The following is a 21,174-nucleotide window of genomic DNA, read 5'->3' on the forward strand; positions in this document are numbered from 1 at the left end:
CAGCCTTTTTCATTTGTGACCATTAAAATGGTTAAGCACCAAAAAGTCAGAGGGGAAAAAGGCAATTACTCCACCTTCCCTCTTTGTGAACATCCTTCCAGCATGCTGCATTATTTCACCACTGTGACAGACAGAGCTATTTCTATAAAATCCTTATTATTTTCTATAACGCTGACATTTGCATTCCTAAAGACTGCATAGGTTATCTCTGGTGAGAAAACTGTTAACAAACTCTAGACACAAAGGAAAAGCTGCCATTTGATGCAAGAATTACAACAGCCTATAACCAGTATACCATAACCAGTATACCTCAAGCAGAACACCAGCAAATCCCCTTGCATCAGACTGCTTTGACAAAGCACAGTGCATGCCCACAAAGTCTCTGCCACACCCATCTTCTCGCTGCAGAATCTCCACAATACAAACCTTAATAGGCTTCCAGCAAATCCTCTATATACCACAAACACCTTACCCAGATCCCAAAATTCCCTTTCAGGAAAGTCTCTTCTCCTTCTCAAAAGTATCCTTCCTAGGCTGATACCAGAGCAGGGTTATGATGACCCACTTCCAAACTTCTACCAGTTCCTTCCATGTTCACAAGTTGAAACCTCATCCCCTCATAAACCACTTGAACCTCAAAACCTTTTTTCACCGGGCAAAAAACATGCTTCCCCGCCTGCTTCTTTCCTTTCGGGATCACTTGTCTTTCTCCACTTCTCAAACCCTTTTCTAAAATCGCACTGCTACCAATCCGCCCCATCCTCATTGCACAAGCTGCTTTGCCCACTTCGGCTGACAATTCCCTCCGCCCCGACAACACAAAAGAAAAACGGGACTTCCAAAGACCACCGCCCCGGCCGTTTGCTTTGAGAAGCCGTTCATTCCCACCGCACGTATTTCAGGGCCTCGGGAAGCCAAGTCAACTTACTTACTTAATGGGTCCCCGCCCTGTACGCGCAAAACACACACACACACACACAATTTTTGGCCTCAAGCGCCTTTTACACGACCATCCCTTCATCACAAAGCCCACCAGCCACGCCCCTCGGACACCTTCCGGGATATGCGTCCCTCCGCCAGCTTTCCACCAACTGGCGCTCCTCCAGATACGTCGGGCTGCCTTCCTCAGCGTACCCGGCTAGCAGGCCGGGCTCTAGACGGCGCTGGGCGATGCCGAAAGGGGCACCGGCGTCCGGAAACCGCCCCCGGACTTCCCGCCCGCCGTCCACTCACCGGGAGAGCCTGGGGCGGCGCCCTCCTTGGCGACCGAGGGCTCCTCTCGCTTGGGGGGCAGCGGGGCGCTCCGGGGAGGGATGGCGGGTGCGCGGGGCTCTTCCCAGTGCGGAGGTGGCAGCGGGGCACTGCGGGGAGGCTCCCTCTCCTTCTCTCCCTTAGGGGCGGCGCCCTCGGGGCTGGTGCTGGTAGAGACGACGGGGGGAGTCGCCCAAGCGGGCTGGGGGAATGGGGGCGGGCTGGGCGGCTGCTCCCCCGAGGCTCCCCGATCCACCAGCGGCGGGGAGGAGGTGGGCGCCGGAGGGGCGGTAGGCGCAGCGGCGGGCTTCCTCTCCCTCACTTCCAGCTGCTCGTCATCCAGCTCTTCATCGTCGTCCTCCTCGTCGTCGTCTTCCTCTTCCTCGTTCTCCGGGTCCCTCACAAACTGGTACTGGAAAAGGGGCGGCTGCGGCTGGCGCCGGTCCTGCTCTGAGGCGGCCGTGGTGGAAGAGATCAAGGGGGATTGGTCCGGGTCATCCATGCTGGTCTCCGGGCTCTTTTCTCAGGAACAATGAGCCAGATAACAACCGCCGAGCGATAAAAAGCAGAGGAGGGAAGAAAAGGGTTGGAGCTTGGCGAGGGGCGGAGGCGAAGGAGGGAGGGAGGGAGCCAGGCAAGACGGACGGCTGCGCAGCCACCGCCGCTGGGAGAGAGAGATGCTGCGATGCCGCGGGAGAACAGAGCAGCCACGCCAAGCCCGCCGCCGCCGCCTCCACGCCCTACTGAGTCACCGAAGGCGGTTACTGGCGCGCGCGCAAAGTTGCAAGTTCTGGGCGAGGCGCGGAGACGGCGGTTCCCCTTCGCCCCGCCCTCTCCATCGCCAGCCTATCCGAGCAGAAAAAGATAGCCAGTGGGCCAATGGAGAAACGGGGGAGAGCTGCAGTTCCCGGAGGAAGGAAGCCCTGCCCGCTTTTCTTCTCTACTGTATTCTTCGGCAAAGAAGAACGGTTGGGCTGGGCCAGATGAGGGTAGTGTTGCTGGTGGCGTACAGCGGTAAAGGGGAAAGACGGAAGTTGGGCGACAGGCTCGGAAGGGCTCTACGCGCTCACAATTGCACGCGGGGTGGGGGTGGGCAGGAAGAATTGGGAGACTGCACGTGCAACCCACGGCCAGCTGTAGTTATTTGCAATTTTGCCTTCGCTGCCGAGTGCTTTTACGGGGTGCCATAAAGCTAAAGGATCTCGTAGATAATATATGCACGTTAAACAGCTAACCTCAAAGTCATGCTTGAACAAAAAAAAAAAATCACCACTCAGAAGTAACCCCTTATGTATCTTAGTATACAGGTAGTCCTTGAATTAACGACCACAATTGAGCCGGAAATTTAAATCGCTCAGTGAGACGTTTGTTAAGTGAGTTTTGCCCCACTTTACGACTCTTTTTGCCACAGTTAAGTGAAACTGCAGTTAAATTAGTAATAGGGTTAAGTGAATCTGGCTTCCCCATTAACTGCTTGTCAGAAGGCCACAACATGACCCCAGGACATTGCAATGGTCATAAATATGAGTCAGTTGCCAAGCATCTGAATGTTGATCACGTGACCATGGGGGTGCCGCAATATGGGTCATAAAGTGTGAAAAATGGTCACAAGTCCTTTTTTTTCCAGTACCTTGTAACTTCGAATAGCCACTATAATATGAACTGATATAAGTTGACGACTATCAGTAGTCACTTTGTGACTGAGGCTGCATGCTGATGGGCAAATGTGATTACTATTAAAATTTAGGAAAGATAAATATGTGTGAGAGTGGTGGACTCTCCTTAAATTAGTATTTGTCAAATGTGTCAACTTTTAAGATGTGCAATTATGGAAGTTAAAGTTCACACATCTTAAAGTTGCTAAGTTTGAAAAATACAGCTTTAGATTGTGAGGCCTTCCAGAGCTTTCAATCTCATACTTTAACTGGTGAGGTTGAAATTGTACTGAGGCAGAAGTTTTCCTATGAACTGAAGATTTCACCAAAGCAATCTGAATCAAACTCTTAAACCATTCTTTATATTTAAGTAATATTTGTTGTATAACATGAGAAGCTGCATTAAATCAGATGAGCCAAGGTATTAACCTATATTCCAAATTTAGTATATTGATTTTACTGTAATTTGCAAAAATATTACGTAAAAACTACAATAGCATTTGTGCTATTTTCCAATATAGGTTTAGTAGCATCAGAGGCTATGGCATAAAGAGGTGTAAGGAAAGTTGGTTATCTTGCTATTCCAAAGTGGATATTCCACCTTAAAAATATCTGTCACAGGGGACCAAAGAACCTGCATGTTGGAGCTCAACAGTATAAAGCTGCAGATTTATCATAAGGAAGTAAATTCTATTAAACTCAGTGGAACCAACTTTATACATACAAAAATAAAGACGTTTAGGGCCAGCTGCCATTAATATGCTGGCATATTTCTCCATAACATCTGAAATTAATAGCACAGGGATACTGGATACAGTGATAAGTTGCTGATAAATCAAACTTGACAGGATAAAAACCTTATGAGTAGGTGGACCCAACTTACAAGAACTGAGAAATCTGTTCTAAATGAGCTTACTATAATCCCACAGAAGGAGCAGGTACATATTTTAAAATACTCTTAACAGTTATTGTCACGGGCAGTGCAAGTAACCTTTGGACCTATGACTATTACCAGCTTTAACTGGTTGTGTGCACTTTTAAAAGCAGGTTATGTAGCTACAGTTGCCTTTGTGAGTAATTGTAGGTTTGAATTACTGTGATTCTATGTGTTCCTGGTTTTAATGCTTCGCTTCTAGATACCTGCACAATAACTTAATTACTATAATTGAAAATTTTCTGTGAATTCTGTGAACTATTTGGAGAATTGTCACTTCATGGCTACCATAGACTAGCTTCTCAGCAATACTTCCCACTTTTTGACCTATTTTCTCTCCATCCCCCAAAATATATTATTTAGATGCCTACTGAAATTTCATCATTTCACTCAGGCCATTGTAGTATGAATGACGGAGGCATCCTTTTTAATCTTTTAAAAAGATTAAAGATTAACTGCTTTAATTTATGTTTTAAAATTGGTAAACTGAGATCCTTGTGGAAAAAGTATATAAATATTTGAGAATATAAATAAGAATGAAAGTTTGAATGAAGAAACATGAAAAGTCAAGTGTTAACCAGTGGCTTAAAATAATCAGTGCTAAACACATTAATAAATGATACTATACTTCTGTCACATGAGATGAATAAAAATAAATGTCTCTCAAGTTGGAGAAAGAGTAAGATATAAAGCATGTAGATTAGTAATTATAGAAAATAATTTCCTAAAATATCTCAAATTATGCATTTTGATGTTTCAGTTTGTTTAGTGCTTTTACCTATTTCTGAAAATTTAAACTTGGATCTTTCATAAAGAACGTATCTTGCTATTATGTTATAGATTGTAAACTCTTCATGGTATGCAGGCTATTTGAATGCATTGCTGATCTGCCTGTGCCTAATGCTCTTAGAAAATCTGCCACATCATGTTAATGAGTCAGAAGCATTGCTAAGCAATACTTTATTTTATTGGCTTTCCAGCTGCGAGAAATGCTTTAATTAATATTTCAGCATTGTGTACAGTTGGATTTGATAGCATAAATGGTCATATTCTTTGAAACCTAGTTTCCATTTTGGCAGGAACTTGTAAACTAAATATAGTCTTTGAAGTTATAAAATGATTTATCTAGTAGTACCTTTAGGACTGCTAGATATGGGCTGTATAAGTCTGGATTATAATTAGGTGGCAACAAATTGTAACCTAAAGTTGCTATCATCTAATAGTTGCCTACATTTTTCTCACCCAAATCTGATAGGCCTGCCTATGTTTAAATTCAAAGTAGTAAGTAACATTTGGTTGTCAAAACAATCCCAAAAGCTACTGAGATACTCTTGAGTTCTTTTTTAGTGGGACATTGGATTCAATGGATGAACAGTTGACACAAATTTGTATTGCCATGGGAAGTAAAGAGAAGAAAGAGGGCAAGGAAGTAAACTAACATTCTACTCCTGAATCTTTCAGATTGTTTTTTTAAAGCCTCAGCATTTTGATGTTCTGTGAGTAAATGGGACCTTTAGTCTGTCCATAGCTCATACTAATTTCTACAGAAATGTGCTATGAAGAAGATATTTGTTGTGATGCAGATTAGGACAGCTGCTTCTTTAACAATGTTGTTGATACTGAAAATAAATACATTACTACCAGCCAAAATATTCTTCCTTGAAAGTGATAAGAGAAAATGCAACAATGCAACAATACTGACATTTACTCAGCATAATACTCCGGCTTCTGAGTGCATTCATTAGCCTGGGAGAGCTGGGAAACTGTTTAGAAAATGTAGCTTCTGAGTATAGGACCTGGACTGGTTAGCATCTCTGCTACATTTTCTAAACAGTTTGCCAGCTCTCACCAGGCCAATGAATACTTTACTGTTGTTGCTAATAAGTCCTTTTACAGCTCATTTCCCACTATAATCCTGTATTGTTTCTTACGGTTCATGGATGTTTTTATTAAAACAAGCAAATATTCAATGGCCTCGATCCTAAGATAAGGAATTTCTAAAAAGGAAAAATAATCCCATATTCTCTTTCTTGACACACCCATCAGAGTACAGTAAAAATCCTATGCTGAGCTTCAGAGGTCTCTTGTGAGTAAGTAACAATAACAGAGTTGGAAGGAATCTTGGAGGTCACCTAGTCCAACCCCCTGCTCACCCAGGAGACCTGCACTAGGGATTTGAACCGCTGAACTGCCAAGCTTTCTGACTGACAAGCTCAGTGTCTTAGCACTGAGCCACCTAGTCAGGCAATTGGAATTGAACATACAGCAGAAGAAGAATCAGCCCACACAGGACTTGGATCCTAAAATTTTAACTTAAAGAAGGTGATGCCCATCCCTCAGTTTTCAGGATAGCTACTGAAGGAAAAAAGGAAACAAGACAGGATGAAGATTAGGCAATGAGGGAAAATGAAAGAAAAGCCCTGCTTAGGCTTTTTTAAAGGGTTAGAATCAACAGGCAAGCAGCCTTCCCAAGCAATGGCTAATCTTTGCATTCAAGTCTGAGACATTAGCTTTGTGGTCTTTTGCTCCTCAATCTATGATCAATAGCTATTTCTACTCTTCTCAGAAAGTATGAGAATCTCTCCATTTACCCTGCCCCAGAGTCTTTGAGGACTATCCAAGATGTCCATAAGGAGGGAATCAAAGAAGTCAAGTTGGTAGTCATAACTAAGCAGTCAAAGCCCTGCCCTTTTTTACACGTGTCAAGATGTAAAATTGGAACTTTAATTGCTTGGCTGTGGCCACTATCCTGATATTTTGGCACCTCTGCAGACCCTACCCCACCCCCAAGGACCATTACGGCATGTAAGAGAATTATTATGCAATCATATTCATTTCAACATTTTAATTACGATTGCCAACACAATATATGAAATACCATCTATTTACTAGGGTGTAGTAAACATGTCTTTTGATCCGGCAGACTATGTTGCCCATCAACTTGTTATATAAATTGACTCAGTAAGTTGGCTTACATCCACTTTAATTTGTTTTAAAACAGATGTATATCTTCCTAGTATTGTTGCTATTCAAATGTCTTTCTTTTTGTGCTGGCTATTTCAAAAGTAGTATTATCATCTGTAGCTGCAATATCAGAATAGTTTCCCATATAATTTTGCAACAAAAGCTTTCATAAAGAAAGGTGGAGAAAAGATTATAAGAGTATTTAGAGGACATCAGAGAGAAAAAAATTAACATTAAAGAATATAAAAGAGATCGTTGAGATAAATGCTAGCATTTAAGAAGGTATATTTTTATATTATACTTTAATGATTCTGTGTAGTGTTTTGAAAGATTATAAAGTGAACCTGTTTGTACAACTGAAATTATTTAACAATTTTTAAAATATGGTACATCTATAATCATAATTTTTGACACTTCTTCCATTACATGGATGCTCCTTTGGAGGGACAGTTCCTACCTCCAAGCTATAGATTATGACGTGTACAATATTTGGGCCTGAAGGATCTTCTCCACTTTATATCCAAATACTTGGTTATCTGACTCTTTCACCAAAATCAAATTTTGTGATGCCAAATATATTATTTTTCAAGCCCTTAATTTTTTTGTTTTCCCACAGTGATCACCCTATATGTTTTCAGATAACCTCCTCACTTTATACAAGCGCCGCAGATTTTCCTGTTACCATAGAGACAACAGCCAGACTGGGTATGCTCCGTCCATTAACCAATCGGACTGAGTCTACACTTATGATGCCATCAGGCCCTTGTGGCTCCTCCCCAGTTTCAGACACAGTCCAACCTGGACTGGCTGTGAGAATTGATCTCTCCTCCAAATTATTTAATTATAACCTAATTGGTGAATTTTTCCAAAAAAAATTCTTGTTCCTTTAAATTGGTTCCTTAAATAATCCTTTATTCTATAAATTAGAGGGAAATTCGAAACTGATCTCTGGCTGCCTCTCCTCAGCCGTCTGATTGCCTGCGGCCACGAGTTCACTCAGGAAGCCTGCCTTGCAATCAGATCGGCCAGCTCATGAGCTACGGCTCCATGGCTGTTTCCCCGTGGCACTCCTTGATTCTGGGCACTCGGAAGGACGCTCGACCGGCCGTTTCGCGCACAGCGGTTCCAGGCAAGTCCGGTGGCCATTCTGCAGATCACCTTGCCACACATAGTATCGCTGGCCATTTTGTGGGTCGGAAAAGCCCGCGAAGATCACGGAGGCCATTTTGAGGCTCGGAAAAGCCTCAGAGGAAAAAAGTCGGCCATTTTGGATGCTTTAAAAAAGGCTCGAACTCTACAGCAGCCGTTTGGAGTGCCCAGCAATACGGGATCACTCCAGGTGGACCGGATCAGGAGCGCCTGGCCAGCAAACGGGTGAGACCGTTGCCTATCTTATTGGGGTGTTGATTTATGTTGGGGAAATGGCTGATCCAGCTATGGATACGAATGCAGGATTAGAGGAGGCAGGGCCATCAGGGGCAAAGAGAAGTAGGAAGAGCAAGCCAAAGAGGCCCCTTCCTCAGGAGTAAACCCCAAGGTCTCTAAAGTGACTACCAGGGCGGAAGAGCGCAGGCAGAAGGCCCTTAAGAAAGAATTTCAGAGGGCCCAAAAACAAAAGCATACTCTTAACTGCCCAGGCCTCCTTCCATTCCCCCCTTCGAGGATCACCAAGTGGCATCCCCAGTTCCACCTGTCTTGCCTCCCATGGGACCTGACCCCCAACCACCACCACCCCAGCCTATTCAGAAGGGAAATTGTCTTCTTCGGAGTCCTCGTCTTTGATGGAACCTGAGAACAGAGGAAATTTATTTGATGTCCCTCTCAATAGGGAGCGCACCTTTGAACAGGCTTCCCTCCCGGTTACACATGGTTCTGGGGGGCCCCATACCATGTACACCTCTCCTGCTGATATGGCAACCATCATTGCTAAAACCATTAAACAGGTCATGGCTGCTGACCTACAACAGCAACCTCAATCTGCTCCATCACATGGCCATAAGCATAAATCTTCTGCTGCAGCTCAGCAACCTGATCCCTCTGTCTCTACTCAGGCCTCAATTGGCAGGGAGCAAGATAACCTGTGGGACTCAGACCTGTCTGATGACGAGGTGTCACCCCAGATAACCCTGCCTTTACCGGATTATTCAAAACTGATCGATTCAAGTCCCTTCTACTTAAAGCCATTAAAGCTGCTAAGTTACCATCTTCTGCTTCAGCTTCTACTTCACAGGATAAACCGACAGAACTGGCTTCAACTGAGGGTCCCAGTACCCATTCACTGAACCCACAATGGAAAAGTGGTGATCCCTGTTCCCAAGATATTCCTGAACGTCATCCAGAAGCAGCGGGCCCACAGCCGACCAACCTTGACAAACGTCTCTACAACATTGCACCACACCTCACCAAGTTTTTCGAGACTCCCCCAGTGGACGCACCGGTTGCAGCCCTGTCTTCACCTACTGTCATCTCTGGAGCCCCTGAGGAGGTTCTCAAGGCTGAGGAGAAAAGGTCAGATCAAACCTTAGTCAAAAACTATCAGGCTGGGGCCTGGGCTGTTAGGGCCTCTACGGCCACTTCATTTTTCTCCAGGGTGGCCCAGGTTTGGATTGAACAGTTTCAGGAGCGCATCAGTCCTACTGACACTAGATCACATAGGGATCTCAACAAGATCAGGGCAGCGGTTGAATTTGCAGCTGATTCTTCCCTTAATGGTGCTAGGTTCGCTTCTAAAGCCATGGCCTCTTCAGTCACGGCCAGGCGTCTGCTTTGGCTCAAGCCATGGCAGGCGGATGTCCGTACCAAGTGGCACCTAGCAGCCTCCCCATTCAGTGGCACCCAATTATTTGGTAATCCCTTAGACCCATACCTCACGGAATCTAAAGACAAGCGCAAGGTCCTTTCATCCATCTACAAGAAACAGAACAGTTGGCCCGCTCCCTTCTACAAGAGGTCACCCTTTTGGCCGGCAGACGGGGGACCTTCCTTCCCCATCCACAACGCCAATCCTACACTCCCAGACAGGGATCTCACCAGGACAGGTCCAATAGAAACACACAGTGTTTCCCCTCCAAGAAATCTTACCGTGGAGGAGGCAACCACCATTTTTCACGTAGGAAATGACTATCTGGACTCTCTTCCGATCGGAGGCCGCCTGGCGTTCTTTGCCTACTGCTGGGAGGAGACCACAACAGACAATTGGGCACTCAAAACTGTCAAATTTGGTCTCATGCTAGAATTCTTCTCCATCCCCCAGGAACACTTCGTGCCATGCCCGGTCTCTCGGTGTCCTCGCAAGAGGGGGCACTGGTGGAACATGCCATTCAGCACCTGTTGGAGATCCGGGCCATCCAACTGGTTCCTCCCCATCAGGAAGGGCAGGGTTTTTATTCCCGCCTGTTTGTGGTACCGAAGAATTCCAGGGGATGGAGAGCTATATTACATCTAAAAACATTGAACTGCCACATTGTCTATCGGCAGTTCAAAATGCATTCTCTACACACCATCCTCCAAGCGGTCAGGAAAGGCGACTTCCTCACATCGGTAGACTTGACCAAAGCTTACCTTCATATCCCCATCTTCATAGACCACCGAAAATATCTCCGCTTCTCCTATGGGGGGAGGCATTTCCAGTACCGAGCTCTTCCGTTCGGTCTATCCTCTGTCTCCGTTGTATTCACAAAAGTACTGGCAGCACTGGCCGCCCACATCAGGTCATCCCCAGTTTGGATTCTCTGTTACCTGGACAACATCCTCTTGTTGTCCACGTCTCTGGTTCAGGCAGAAAGAGATCTCGCCCTCACCATTCACACCTTGCAGAATCACGGGTTCGGGGTGAATCTCAAAAAGAGTCACTTCGTTCCCAGCACTCGCCTTCTCCACCTCTGGGTCTTGATAGACACCATGGCGGAGAGAGTGTTCCTATCCAACGACCGCATTCTCAGTCTGAGGGAACTTATCAGGAAGGTGCTACGTCTATGCAAGACTTCCCTTCTTTTTTCTCCCAAGTCTTGGGCAAGATGGTATCCTGCTTTGGGATTGTCCTGTGGGCCAGGTTTCAGAGCAGGAGCCTTCAATGGTTCATGCTTCCACATCAAAAGGCCAACAGGGGCAGCTCTCCTCTCAGGGTCCTCCTTCCCAGACAGGTATTACACTCTCTCAGATGGTGGCAGTCCCCGGCGATTTTGCAAGGGACCTTGTTCAGAGATGAAGTTTTTCAAAATCCTTCTGTATCTTTAGCCTATCTTCTGGAGTGTTGGCTATTCCTGCCAGCTTGGTGTCATCTGCAAATTTGATGAGTTCCCCATTTATTACCTCATCCAAATCATTGATGAAGATGTTGAAGAGTACTGGGCCCAAAACAGAGACTTGGGGTCCTCCATTGCATACTTCCCTCCATGTAGATGCAGTTCCATTGAGGACTACACATTGAGTGTGGTTGGTCAGCCAGTTACGAATCCATCTGGTGGTGATGTTATTTAACCCACATTCTTCTACTTTATCTAGTAGTAGATTATGGTCTACTTTATCAAATGCCTTACTGAAGTTCAAGTAAACTATATCGATGGCATCCTCTGGTCCACTAGTTTTGTCACTTTGCTCAAAAGGCAAGGGCTGCTGTTCTGTGCATCTCACTGCAGTGTCCAACAATAGTCAGATTACATTTTATGTATTCCAGTTACTCTGATTTTCCATTGTTTCTTAGTGAATGTTAGACAAATATAGAGCAGAAAATGAATCTTCAGTGACATGTTCTTTGTCATCTTGTATGGTGTAATAAGATGTTTGTCAACCAACTGAATGTAGTTTGGTGCTTTGTAGTTGCCAAGAAAATTCTCAACAACATCCTTCAATGCCTTCCAGGCAATTTTATCTAACCTTACTAACAGATCTTTGAACCTGTTGGTGATGTACCTGATCTGTGGACGCACAAAAATATCTTCCTTAATCTTGGCATCCGTTATTCTTGGAAACATCTGTCTCAAATAACAAAAACCTTCACCTTGTTCATCACTTTCACAGAATTTTTCATCAGTCCGATGATGTGAAGCGGAGGCAAAAAATACCTTTGTTGGGTCAACAAGTGGTTCATATGGCACATTTTCCTGTCCTTGAACCTAATTTTTTTGGCATGGCCATTTCTTTTTAATGTAATGTGACACTCTTGCATGGCTGTCCCATTTGCATATGTAACAACAGTACTTGGTATATCTGAGCTGCGTTCCAAGCAGAAGGGCCACTACTTTTAGATCTCCACAGATATTCCAGTTGCTGTACTGGATATGCTTCAACAACAGTTCCAGATTTTCATGTTTCTGTCATTTGTGCTACATAACCAACAGCTACTGAAGGATATATATTGCCTTTGTGTAAAAACAGATATCTATAAAACAGTGCATGATCAATGAAATTACAGATTATTTTCATGATTAGCAGCCCAAAATCTACTGAATACACCCAGAAGTGTTCAGGAAGCAACATCTTTATTGTCCAACAAAATTGATCAGGAGGGGTTCATTTTCAAACCTGCATCTACGGTAAGTTATAAATGGAACCAAGTCCATTGTGAAATTAAAATTTTTAAATGCCAATTTCAACTTTATCACTGCTTTTTTTGAGAGAGAGAGATATTTCTTAACTTTTCAGACTCACAGTTTTAGGATACACTGCAAGTATATATATCCAGTATAGGCCTTTATAGGCACACTGCATCTCAAAAGCATTTGGGAGAATGTGAAATGAAGCTGATAAATCCTACTACAAACCATTAGGTGCAAAGATATCCTCACTGAATGTTTGAAGTGAACCTTAAACTATTGAAGTGAACCCTAAAGGGATGCATACTTAATATGATGCCCAGGTCAGCATTTTTAAAATAGATCCATTCTGCAACTTTATAAGTAACTCATTTTGAACCCTGTTTAAAATTTATTTATGCATTAGATGAATTCATTAATTATATTTTTACCCTGTCTTCATTACTTTTATAAGTAACTCAAGGCAACAAAAGTACCCAATACTACTACTACTACTTCCTTTTCCCACACAACAACCCTGTGAAGTGAATTGGGTTGGGAGTAAGTGATTGTCCCTAAGTCACCCAACCACCTTTCATGTCTAAGGTGGGACTAGAGCTCATTGTTTCCTGGTTTCTAGGACAGAACCTTAACTATTATACCAAAATTGACCCTCTGAAAAGCAGAAAAAGGACATCTATATAGAAAAAGCAAACTCATGCATACATATACAATAGAAAGCATTCCTTATGTGCTCTGCTACTTTCCAATTCCATCTTGGTTTTGCTGCATTGCCTCACTGTTCTTTTCTGGTTTCTCTCACCTCCCTTCCTTACATATTAGGTTCTACAAGTTCCTGAATTTTATCCAGAAACCAGCACCAGGTGCTCTTTTTAATTATTCTTTTCTCTGCATGAGAGTACTTGTCATGTGCACTTCAAAGCAAAGAGCCGAGTTCAAGTTATCTTTATCTGGAAGCAATGCCACTTTGTATGCTTGGATCTCAGAGGTAATAAAAGGAATTTAGAATGGTGATTGAAAGAATTGCTTCCCTTCAAAGCAATTCCAAGGGCAGTAATTTGAGACAATTAGAATACCCCAGGCGCCTCTCTAGTGCAGCCAACCTAACTTGAAGCCTGAAGGAGCAATCAAAACAAAATTCTATTGGGAAGGAGCTCATATAAAAAAAAAACATGAGGCCTGCAGCAGGAAAAGTTTATTCTTTAATTGTCATACTTCCATTTCATTTTCTGAGGGAAAATGTGTTTCCTGGTGAATTTCATTTTAAATTACATAATACATTCTATCTAGATCCTCAACTCCCAACGTCCCCAAGAGGCATAGCCAGGGATGAGGGATGGAGGAAGTCATAGTTGAATATTATCTATAGTGAAATGAATAATAATGTATTCCATGAGGCTTATTCTTCAAAAAAAATGGGCACGCTGGGACGCTGTTTTGTTATTGCTCAATAGTCATCAACATAATAAAGCAAACAACCAAACCAGTTTGCTCACCATGTCTTGTAAACAGAGGCCTCATTTTGGTTTCTTTCCCTGGATACATTATGGATTTGTAAAGCATCATAAGTAATCCACCTAATTATTAAAACAATGTTAAGACCGCAGAAAGCTGATTCCTGTATGAAGGTTTGATATAGAGCTGATAGGGTGCAACAGCTATTAGAGATTAGATGCCACCAGTGTAGATATATGTGTTTATGAGTAAGTAATATCCTCAGTCAATTGTTAAGCTCATGGCATATGCAGGAGTGAAGGGAAATACTTTATGTAGGCTGCAAAAATTCAGGATCACAGCACAGTTAGAACTGTCTTTCTTTCCTGCCATCTAATGGCACACTGGATTTTTGCATATCGGACACAATAGCCCTAAGTGCAGCAAAATAGAGTTTGTATTTATATGAAAGCAAAAAATAATAATAATGAGTCTCTCATAATGTTCAGCTAATGACCAATACTTCAAGAGATTATCTTAATAAGCTTCTGGAAATACAGTCATAGAATCATAGAATATAAGTGAGGAGTGGCAAAGGACCTTAGAGAGAATCTGCTGAAATTGAGCAGACAGCCATCCCTGAGGTCCACAGATTATGATTTATCAAATTAATATAGCCAAGAACTCCAGTGGATTCTGGAAATAGTTTCCATTGGTTGTGATAGCTCCTTTCAATCTTCCCACTGGAAACAGTAGAATTAGCTGATCGGAGGTTACTCAGGAGTTACCCAGGGCAATAAATCAGACTAGGCTGGGGTTAGGAGCAAACAAGCCTAGTCGTGTTTGAAGGGTTAGGGGATACAAGGCATATCTGTTATAGTTCAAACAAATACTGTATTATAAACAATTCAGCAATTCCTTGAACAACTGCAGAAACAACATGTTTTGATCAGCCTTGTATTTATAACTTTAAGTCCTAGTTGGCAGGAACATTATAATATTGTATGATATTCAAAAATATTTGACTACTATGTCCTAATCAACTTGCACAACCTGTTTTACACAGGAGAGATAAATACATTGAAGCCATGAAATTGGATACTCATACAGTTATAAACTATCAACTCAAATACTGTAAGCTATTAAATAAGTCAGAAAGCCTGCAGATACTAACACTGCAGATACTCCTTTGAAACATTGGTTTAGTAGACCAATCTTTTCCATCCAAGTGCACTTAAGTTTATTTTATCTTCCAGAGTTCTCAGCTACCTAGAAATTGTAACCTCACAAATTTGCAAAGCACTAGATTGTGGAAAATTGGTTTAAGTCTATTGTACGCTAGTACTTCCTTTAAATTGTTCTATTTATATTCCTCAAATGTCTCTGCTATGACACATTTTGTGAATTATTTTAAATAAGGAAGAGTCAGATAGTATCTTAAATATAAACAGACTTGAGGATGTCATGGACTAAAAGTGCCTTCATCAGAGATATAAAATAATATTGTCATAATAAAAGGACTAAAGCAGTATTTAACACAGATGAAATGCATCCACCATTGATTATATAAAAAGGATTGGGAATTAAATGTACAAAATATCTGGTTCAGCAGCACTAGATGTTAGAAAACAAAGACATTACAGAGGTTTATAAAGAGACATGACTGAACAGAATCTGCCACCATAATAGTAAACAAGGGATTGTTTTGAAATGCATCAGCTGAAGACGTATATTAGAAGAGTACTTCTAGCAGAATTAAACTGCTCATGGAAAATTGTGCTGATTGAGCAACACATTTTGAGACAGATGGCTACAAATTAGGGCAAATTCAATAGAATGTTTCATTATACTTACATATGTTAAATACAAAGGTGGTATTCAGCAGGTTCTAACCAGTTCTGGACAACCGGTAGCAGAAATTTTGAGTAGTTAAGAGAACCAGTAAATACCACCTCTGACTGGCCCTGCCCCCACCTGTTTTCTGCCTCCCAAGTCCCAGCTGATCAGCAGGGAATGGGGATTTTGCAGTATCCTTCCCCTGCCATGCCCACCGAGCAACACAATGCCCACCAAGCAACGCCAACAGAACCGATAGTAAAAAAAAATTAATCCCACCACTGGTTAAATATCAAAAAAAACAAAATAAGGTAAAATAAGATAAAACTATTCGGAACAAACCAGCCCCCTTTATTCATTTGACTTGGTACAATTTACGTGACTTTCAGTGGCATTCCAAATGTTTAGTCAGTACTGGCTATGTTGAAGGCATACTCACCAGTGTTACTCCATTAACAGTTTACTGCCACACAGAAATAAGACTGACCTTCCTTAGCTTATCATTAGCCTAGACCAGTGGTGGGCAACCTTTTTTTTCAACTGAGCCAAATCTCGCCAAAACCACGATTGAAATTTACTTTGAGAGCCACATTTTTAAAACCGAAAATACATAGGATGGTACACTGTTTTTAGTTTCAATAAGTTTTTATTGAGAATATTCTGCATGCAAGTATCCACATAGGTCGGGAGGATACAAATAACACAACTAATAAAACAAAAACTTTAGAACGATATTATTTATCAATAACGTTAAATTCCGTAAAATTTGCCTTACAATGTAGAGAAAATTACATCCTGACATTGACTGACAAAGTCACAACCACTAATGTGAACATTGGCCTTGCATTTCCTTGGATAGTTTGAGTAAGTCAGGTTTGTATGTTGTTGTTTTTAATTTCATCTCTCTCTCCCACTTTTTCTTTTTTTCTTTTTCTTTCTCTCTCTCTGGCTCTTTGTCTCTCTCTCCCTCCCTCCCCCATCTCTGTCACTCTGTGTGTGTGTGTGTCTGTCTGTCTCTCACTCACTCTGTGTGTGTGTCTGTCTCTGTCTCTCCCTCTGTCTCTCTCCCCTCCCTTCCTCTCTCTCTGTCACTCTGTGTATGTGGGTGTGTCTGTCTCTCACTCATTCACTTAATCACTCACTCTGTGTGTGTCTCTCTGTCTATCTTTCTCTCCCTCCTCCCCCTCTGTCTCTCTGTGTGTGTGTGTCTGTCTGTCTGTCTGTCAGTCTCTCTCTGATTCCCTCCCTCACTCCCTCTCTCTGTTCCTCTCTCTGTCTGTCTTTCTCACACACACACACACACACACACACACACACACACACACACTGGTCACCTTGTTGAGTGTTCCAATCACATTTGAAACACTCAACAACTGGCCTGCATTTATGGTATTTTGCAGCATTCTGCAGTCATAGGACCAAAATTGGTTGTCACTCGCCCGGGCTTTTGCAGAAGCTTCCCTCCGAAGCCCGAGAGGAGGGAGGGGAGCGGGCACCCGGCACACAGAAGAGCCGCATTAAAGGGTGTAAAGAGCCGCATGTGGCTCCCGAGCCGCGGGTTGCCCACCACTGGCCTAGACCTTCAAATGTTGCTCTTTCAAGATTATTGCTTGCCATTTGGAGTGAATACGAGGATTTAGTTATTTAACTTCCAGTCTACAATTTGATTCATTTGCCTGCAACATATCTTGACTGCAGACAACGCTTCATTTCCTCTCATTAGTAGAAGATGGGAAAAGAAAATGAATTATTGTATTGCAATAAAATTAGAATACCTTGTGCTGCATTAAAGTATAATCTATTTCATACATAGAAAAGCCAAATGTAAAAGAAGACAGAGTTTCCTTTGAATGTTATACAGACGTACAGATTTTAGCCAGGCAAGATTTTATTTGTTCTTGAATTCTTTTCCTCTACAAAAGATGCAGTAAACTTACTCTTATTTCTGTTAGTCATTTGGAAAGATCTTCTTTTGTGTCTGACCATCATAGTGGTAAATGGCAGAATCAAAGAAAAAGAAAAAAAATATTTACTTTATTGTATCTCAAACTGCACTACTATATTTAACTGTAAATAACAGTTAAACAATTATAAGAAAATACCTTGGTTTATCGTATTGCATGAATTAAGCTGATTATGGTTTTTTCAAGAAATCATGATTAAGAAAATCAGGGTTTAGCAACGCCTGAGCTCCTAATAATAGTTTCCTTAGAAATAAAAAAGTAATCAAATTGTTATTTTTAAAGGAAGAATTTTGAACTAAATTACTGGAAATAATCACATTAAGTACATAATACTTAGTTTAAATATAAATGAAATTAAATCAATTATATTTTTTGTGTGATCCATTCCAAACCTCACTTTAAGAAAAGTAATAGTGATTGGGGGTCATACAACATGCTAAGCCATTATGTTCTGTTTACTATTAGAATGGCTATGTTTTTGTAACACATTAAGCTGAAATAGAGCAATCATATTTGACTGCAAAACCTAGAAGCTCTTCGGGGTAGCAAAGAGAAACAGAATATTCTAATCTTTTGCTGCGGCCTAGCATTTGCCTACACTTTTGCAACCAAGATATGGTCACATTGGACAAGAGTGATTAGCCTATTACACAAAATAATTCTCCTTTCAGTGTTTGATTCTTTAACTTTTATATCTATTGTTAGTCAGTAGAGAGTCACTTCCTAATTAATATATTTGTGGAATCAAAATTATTATTGTGCTGTTTGGCTTTTCTCTGTTATTTTTAACACAAATAAAAAAAAATCATGCTAACATTTGTTCCTTTTATATTTTTCCTCGCACAGATCTGGGAAATCTGAAAAATTGCTTAACATTGTATGAAAGTCTGGATGGTCCTAATGAAGATTGTGTCTCATTGTGGATGTGTTTTCGTACTTGTTCATAATGCTTGCTATCTTTTCCAGTATTTAATATTGAATTTAATTTCTAAATCACCAACTTTTGTTTTTGATTAACATAATTCTTCCACACTCATGCTTGATTCCATTTAGATCAGATTTTTTTTCTTTAGTCTTTAGCATATACTCCTCCCCTCCAAATCAGCCATTGATTTGTCATTACTTCAAAAAGTAAAAAAGGATTTTGTCAAGATTCTTGTTTGTAATAGCTATACTAAGATGTAATTCCCTCTCTGGCTCAAACAGTTTCTATAGACCTTCATCAAAGTTTATTTAACTGCAGAATCTTGAATTCCATCAGGTTTTGTATTATTACCATCTGAACCTTGAAATTTTATACAGTGTTGTCCTCTGCAATAACTAGAAGTTAGGTGATTGAATCATCAAATAATTTGGTGTGGCACCTTGTTCTCTAGAATGTAAGAATTGGAAGTGACCTTGGAGATCATCTAGTCCAGTGGTTCTCAACCTGTGGGTCGGGACCCCTTTGGGGGTCGAATGATTCTTTCACGGGGGTCGCCTAAGACCATCGGAAAACACTTTTTTTGATGGTCTTAGGAACCGAGACACCAATTTTATGGTTGGGGGTCACCACAACATGAGGAACTGTATTAAAGGGTCACAGCATTGGGAAGGTTGAGAACCATTGATCTAGTCCTCCTTGTGAATCTATTACTACTACAAGATCAACATCCTTGACAGCATGGAGCCTTTGTTTAGACACATCCAGCAAAGGAGAATCAAGCATCTGAAAGCAGGCAGTTTCTTTCTTTCTGAATAGCTTTCATCGGTTTTTGTCTGAAGTCGGAGTCATTATTGCTCCATGTCCTTTGGTCATTCTTTTTTAATCAGCAACATAGTAATAGGTAGGTTCATTGTGTCATTCCAAGATTTGTTTAACTGTAGTTTGCTGATAGTCATTTATCCAATTTCTTTTAGCTCAAGGACTGCCCTGGATTTTGTACAGGTCCAAGGGCATGCTGGACCTGGGCTTGGCTTTGAATGGGGTGAGGTGTCTATTTGAAGTACCAGCAAGATTCAAAGGCAGCTAAATTTTTTCTGCTAATGAAAAAAAATCCAAGTGGAAAAAAATGAAAAATGTTTAGCTTATCCAACCCAAGGAGAACTGAGAGCTGTAAAAGAGATGCTGGCCAACATTGTATAAAGCCTTTTCATCTTACTTTTTGTACTAAAAATTTAAAAAACTGCACTACTGCACTAAATCATGAATGGCAATAGCTGGAGTTGGTTTGTTCCCAGTGCTGTTTGATTTCAATCATCTCTTTTTTCTCCAACACAATTATTGCTATCCTCACTAGCTCAATTTCAATTGTCCATTTAACTATACCAAATGAACCATTAAGTTTCTCTCTTAGCCAATTAATTCCTATTATCAGAAATGTTCTTTTCCAGTTCTGCTGGAATCTCTTGTTTCTCATGTCTCCTCATCACAGAAGATAGTTTCATTGGGGCAATATAGTGATATTGATTGGAAATGAATCTCAAAAGGAGCAGAAGCTACAAAGGAGATCATGTAAAAATTGTTGTTGCACCACAGAGTAAAACTAGTTGCTAGCAATCACACAGAAATGCTCAGTAGGATGTGATATAATTTTATTTGTCAGGTTCCAGTGTTTTGTTCTTTGCAATGTTAAGAAGCTCTACAGGATATGTATTTTTAGGGATGTGTTGCCTTTAAGCTGTCATATTTCAAGGATGAGGTCATTTGTGTAAACTGGCCTAATGCAAAAAAAAAATGCCAATATGGTCAGTCAGACTCTGCAAGATAAGAAGAGCTGCATGAAAGCTGCTCCAGTTGCTCTCCACATTTATCAAAGGAATGCAGAGTGCAAAGGCAGTGCTTGAAAGCCAGAATTTCCTATTCGAAAGCTGTATTCCCTACAAAGAGGTATTCTGATGGTTTTGGCCAAGGTTCAGCTTCAGGAAAAAAAAGCAACTCAATACAATTAGTTTGCCAAGTAAAAGTAGTTACATAGAAATAATGCTTTGACTGGAGTTGAATTTCACTGTCGGGAATACAATCTCAGGATGAAAAAGGTAAACAAAGAGACATTGGAAATGTTATTCATAGCAGTATTTCTCCACCTTACCAACTTTAAGATTTGGGCCTCAACACATGTGACTGGGGAATTCTGGGAGTTGAAGTCCAGACATCTTAGAGTTTGAGAAATATAGATTTAGAGCAGGGGTGTCAAACTCACAGCCCACGAGCCGGATGCATCACACACTGGCCACGCTCACCCCATTTTAGCGAAGGAAAAAAGTCACAATACGTGATGTGATGACAACATGATAATGTGAGTTTGACCCCCCCTGATTTAGAGTTTCTCCTTAAGGAAGATTACTAGTTCGACAGCTCTGAATTTCATCAAGTTGTTATTACAATAAATAAATACAAATTACAGTCAATTCTTAAAGAGGCACGTTATTCCAGTTTTTTAAAATTCCAATTGAAACTTCCAATATATTGAAATGAAGGCCTTAATCCATCTATAATCATGCTCTGATTCTTTAAATGGGGAAATTTTAAGAGTTCCTCGGCTTCTTAGGGAGTTGCTTTCTGAAGATATAAATAGTGCAGAGGGAATTTCATTTTTAATATTTCGCTTTATTTAAATATG

General features: G+C 41.3%; 1 protein-coding gene and 1 long non-coding RNA gene across 4 annotated transcripts in view; both read right to left on the minus strand.

The window, feature by feature from the left end:
- The window catches only part of RTN4 (reticulon 4), a 50,850-nt gene extending 48,803 nt beyond the window's left edge, over positions 1-2,047 (minus strand). Inside the window, exon 1 of one of the 3 annotated variants that reach the window (XM_081943088.1) lies at positions 1,234-2,047. In XM_081943088.1, coding sequence (XP_081799214.1) covers positions 1,234-1,753 — 520 coding nt within the window. In that variant the 5' untranslated portion in view covers positions 1,754-2,047. The remainder of the gene's footprint in view (positions 1-1,233) is intronic. The other 2 variants (XM_081943089.1, XM_081943090.1) reach the window with 2 other exon arrangements.
- Positions 1-8,915, minus strand: part of LOC309387025 — a 317,032-nt gene extending 308,117 nt beyond the window's left edge. The window contains exon 1 of the long non-coding RNA XR_014174528.1: positions 8,852-8,915. This is a non-coding gene — a long non-coding RNA (uncharacterized lncRNA). The remainder of the gene's footprint in view (positions 1-8,851) is intronic.
- Between the last annotated feature and the right edge of the window lie 12,259 nt (positions 8,916-21,174).

The sequence above is a fragment of the Natrix helvetica genome (genome assembly GCF_964273705.1).
Source record: "Natrix helvetica genome assembly, chromosome: 2".
NCBI lineage: Eukaryota > Metazoa > Chordata > Lepidosauria > Squamata > Natricidae > Natrix > Natrix helvetica.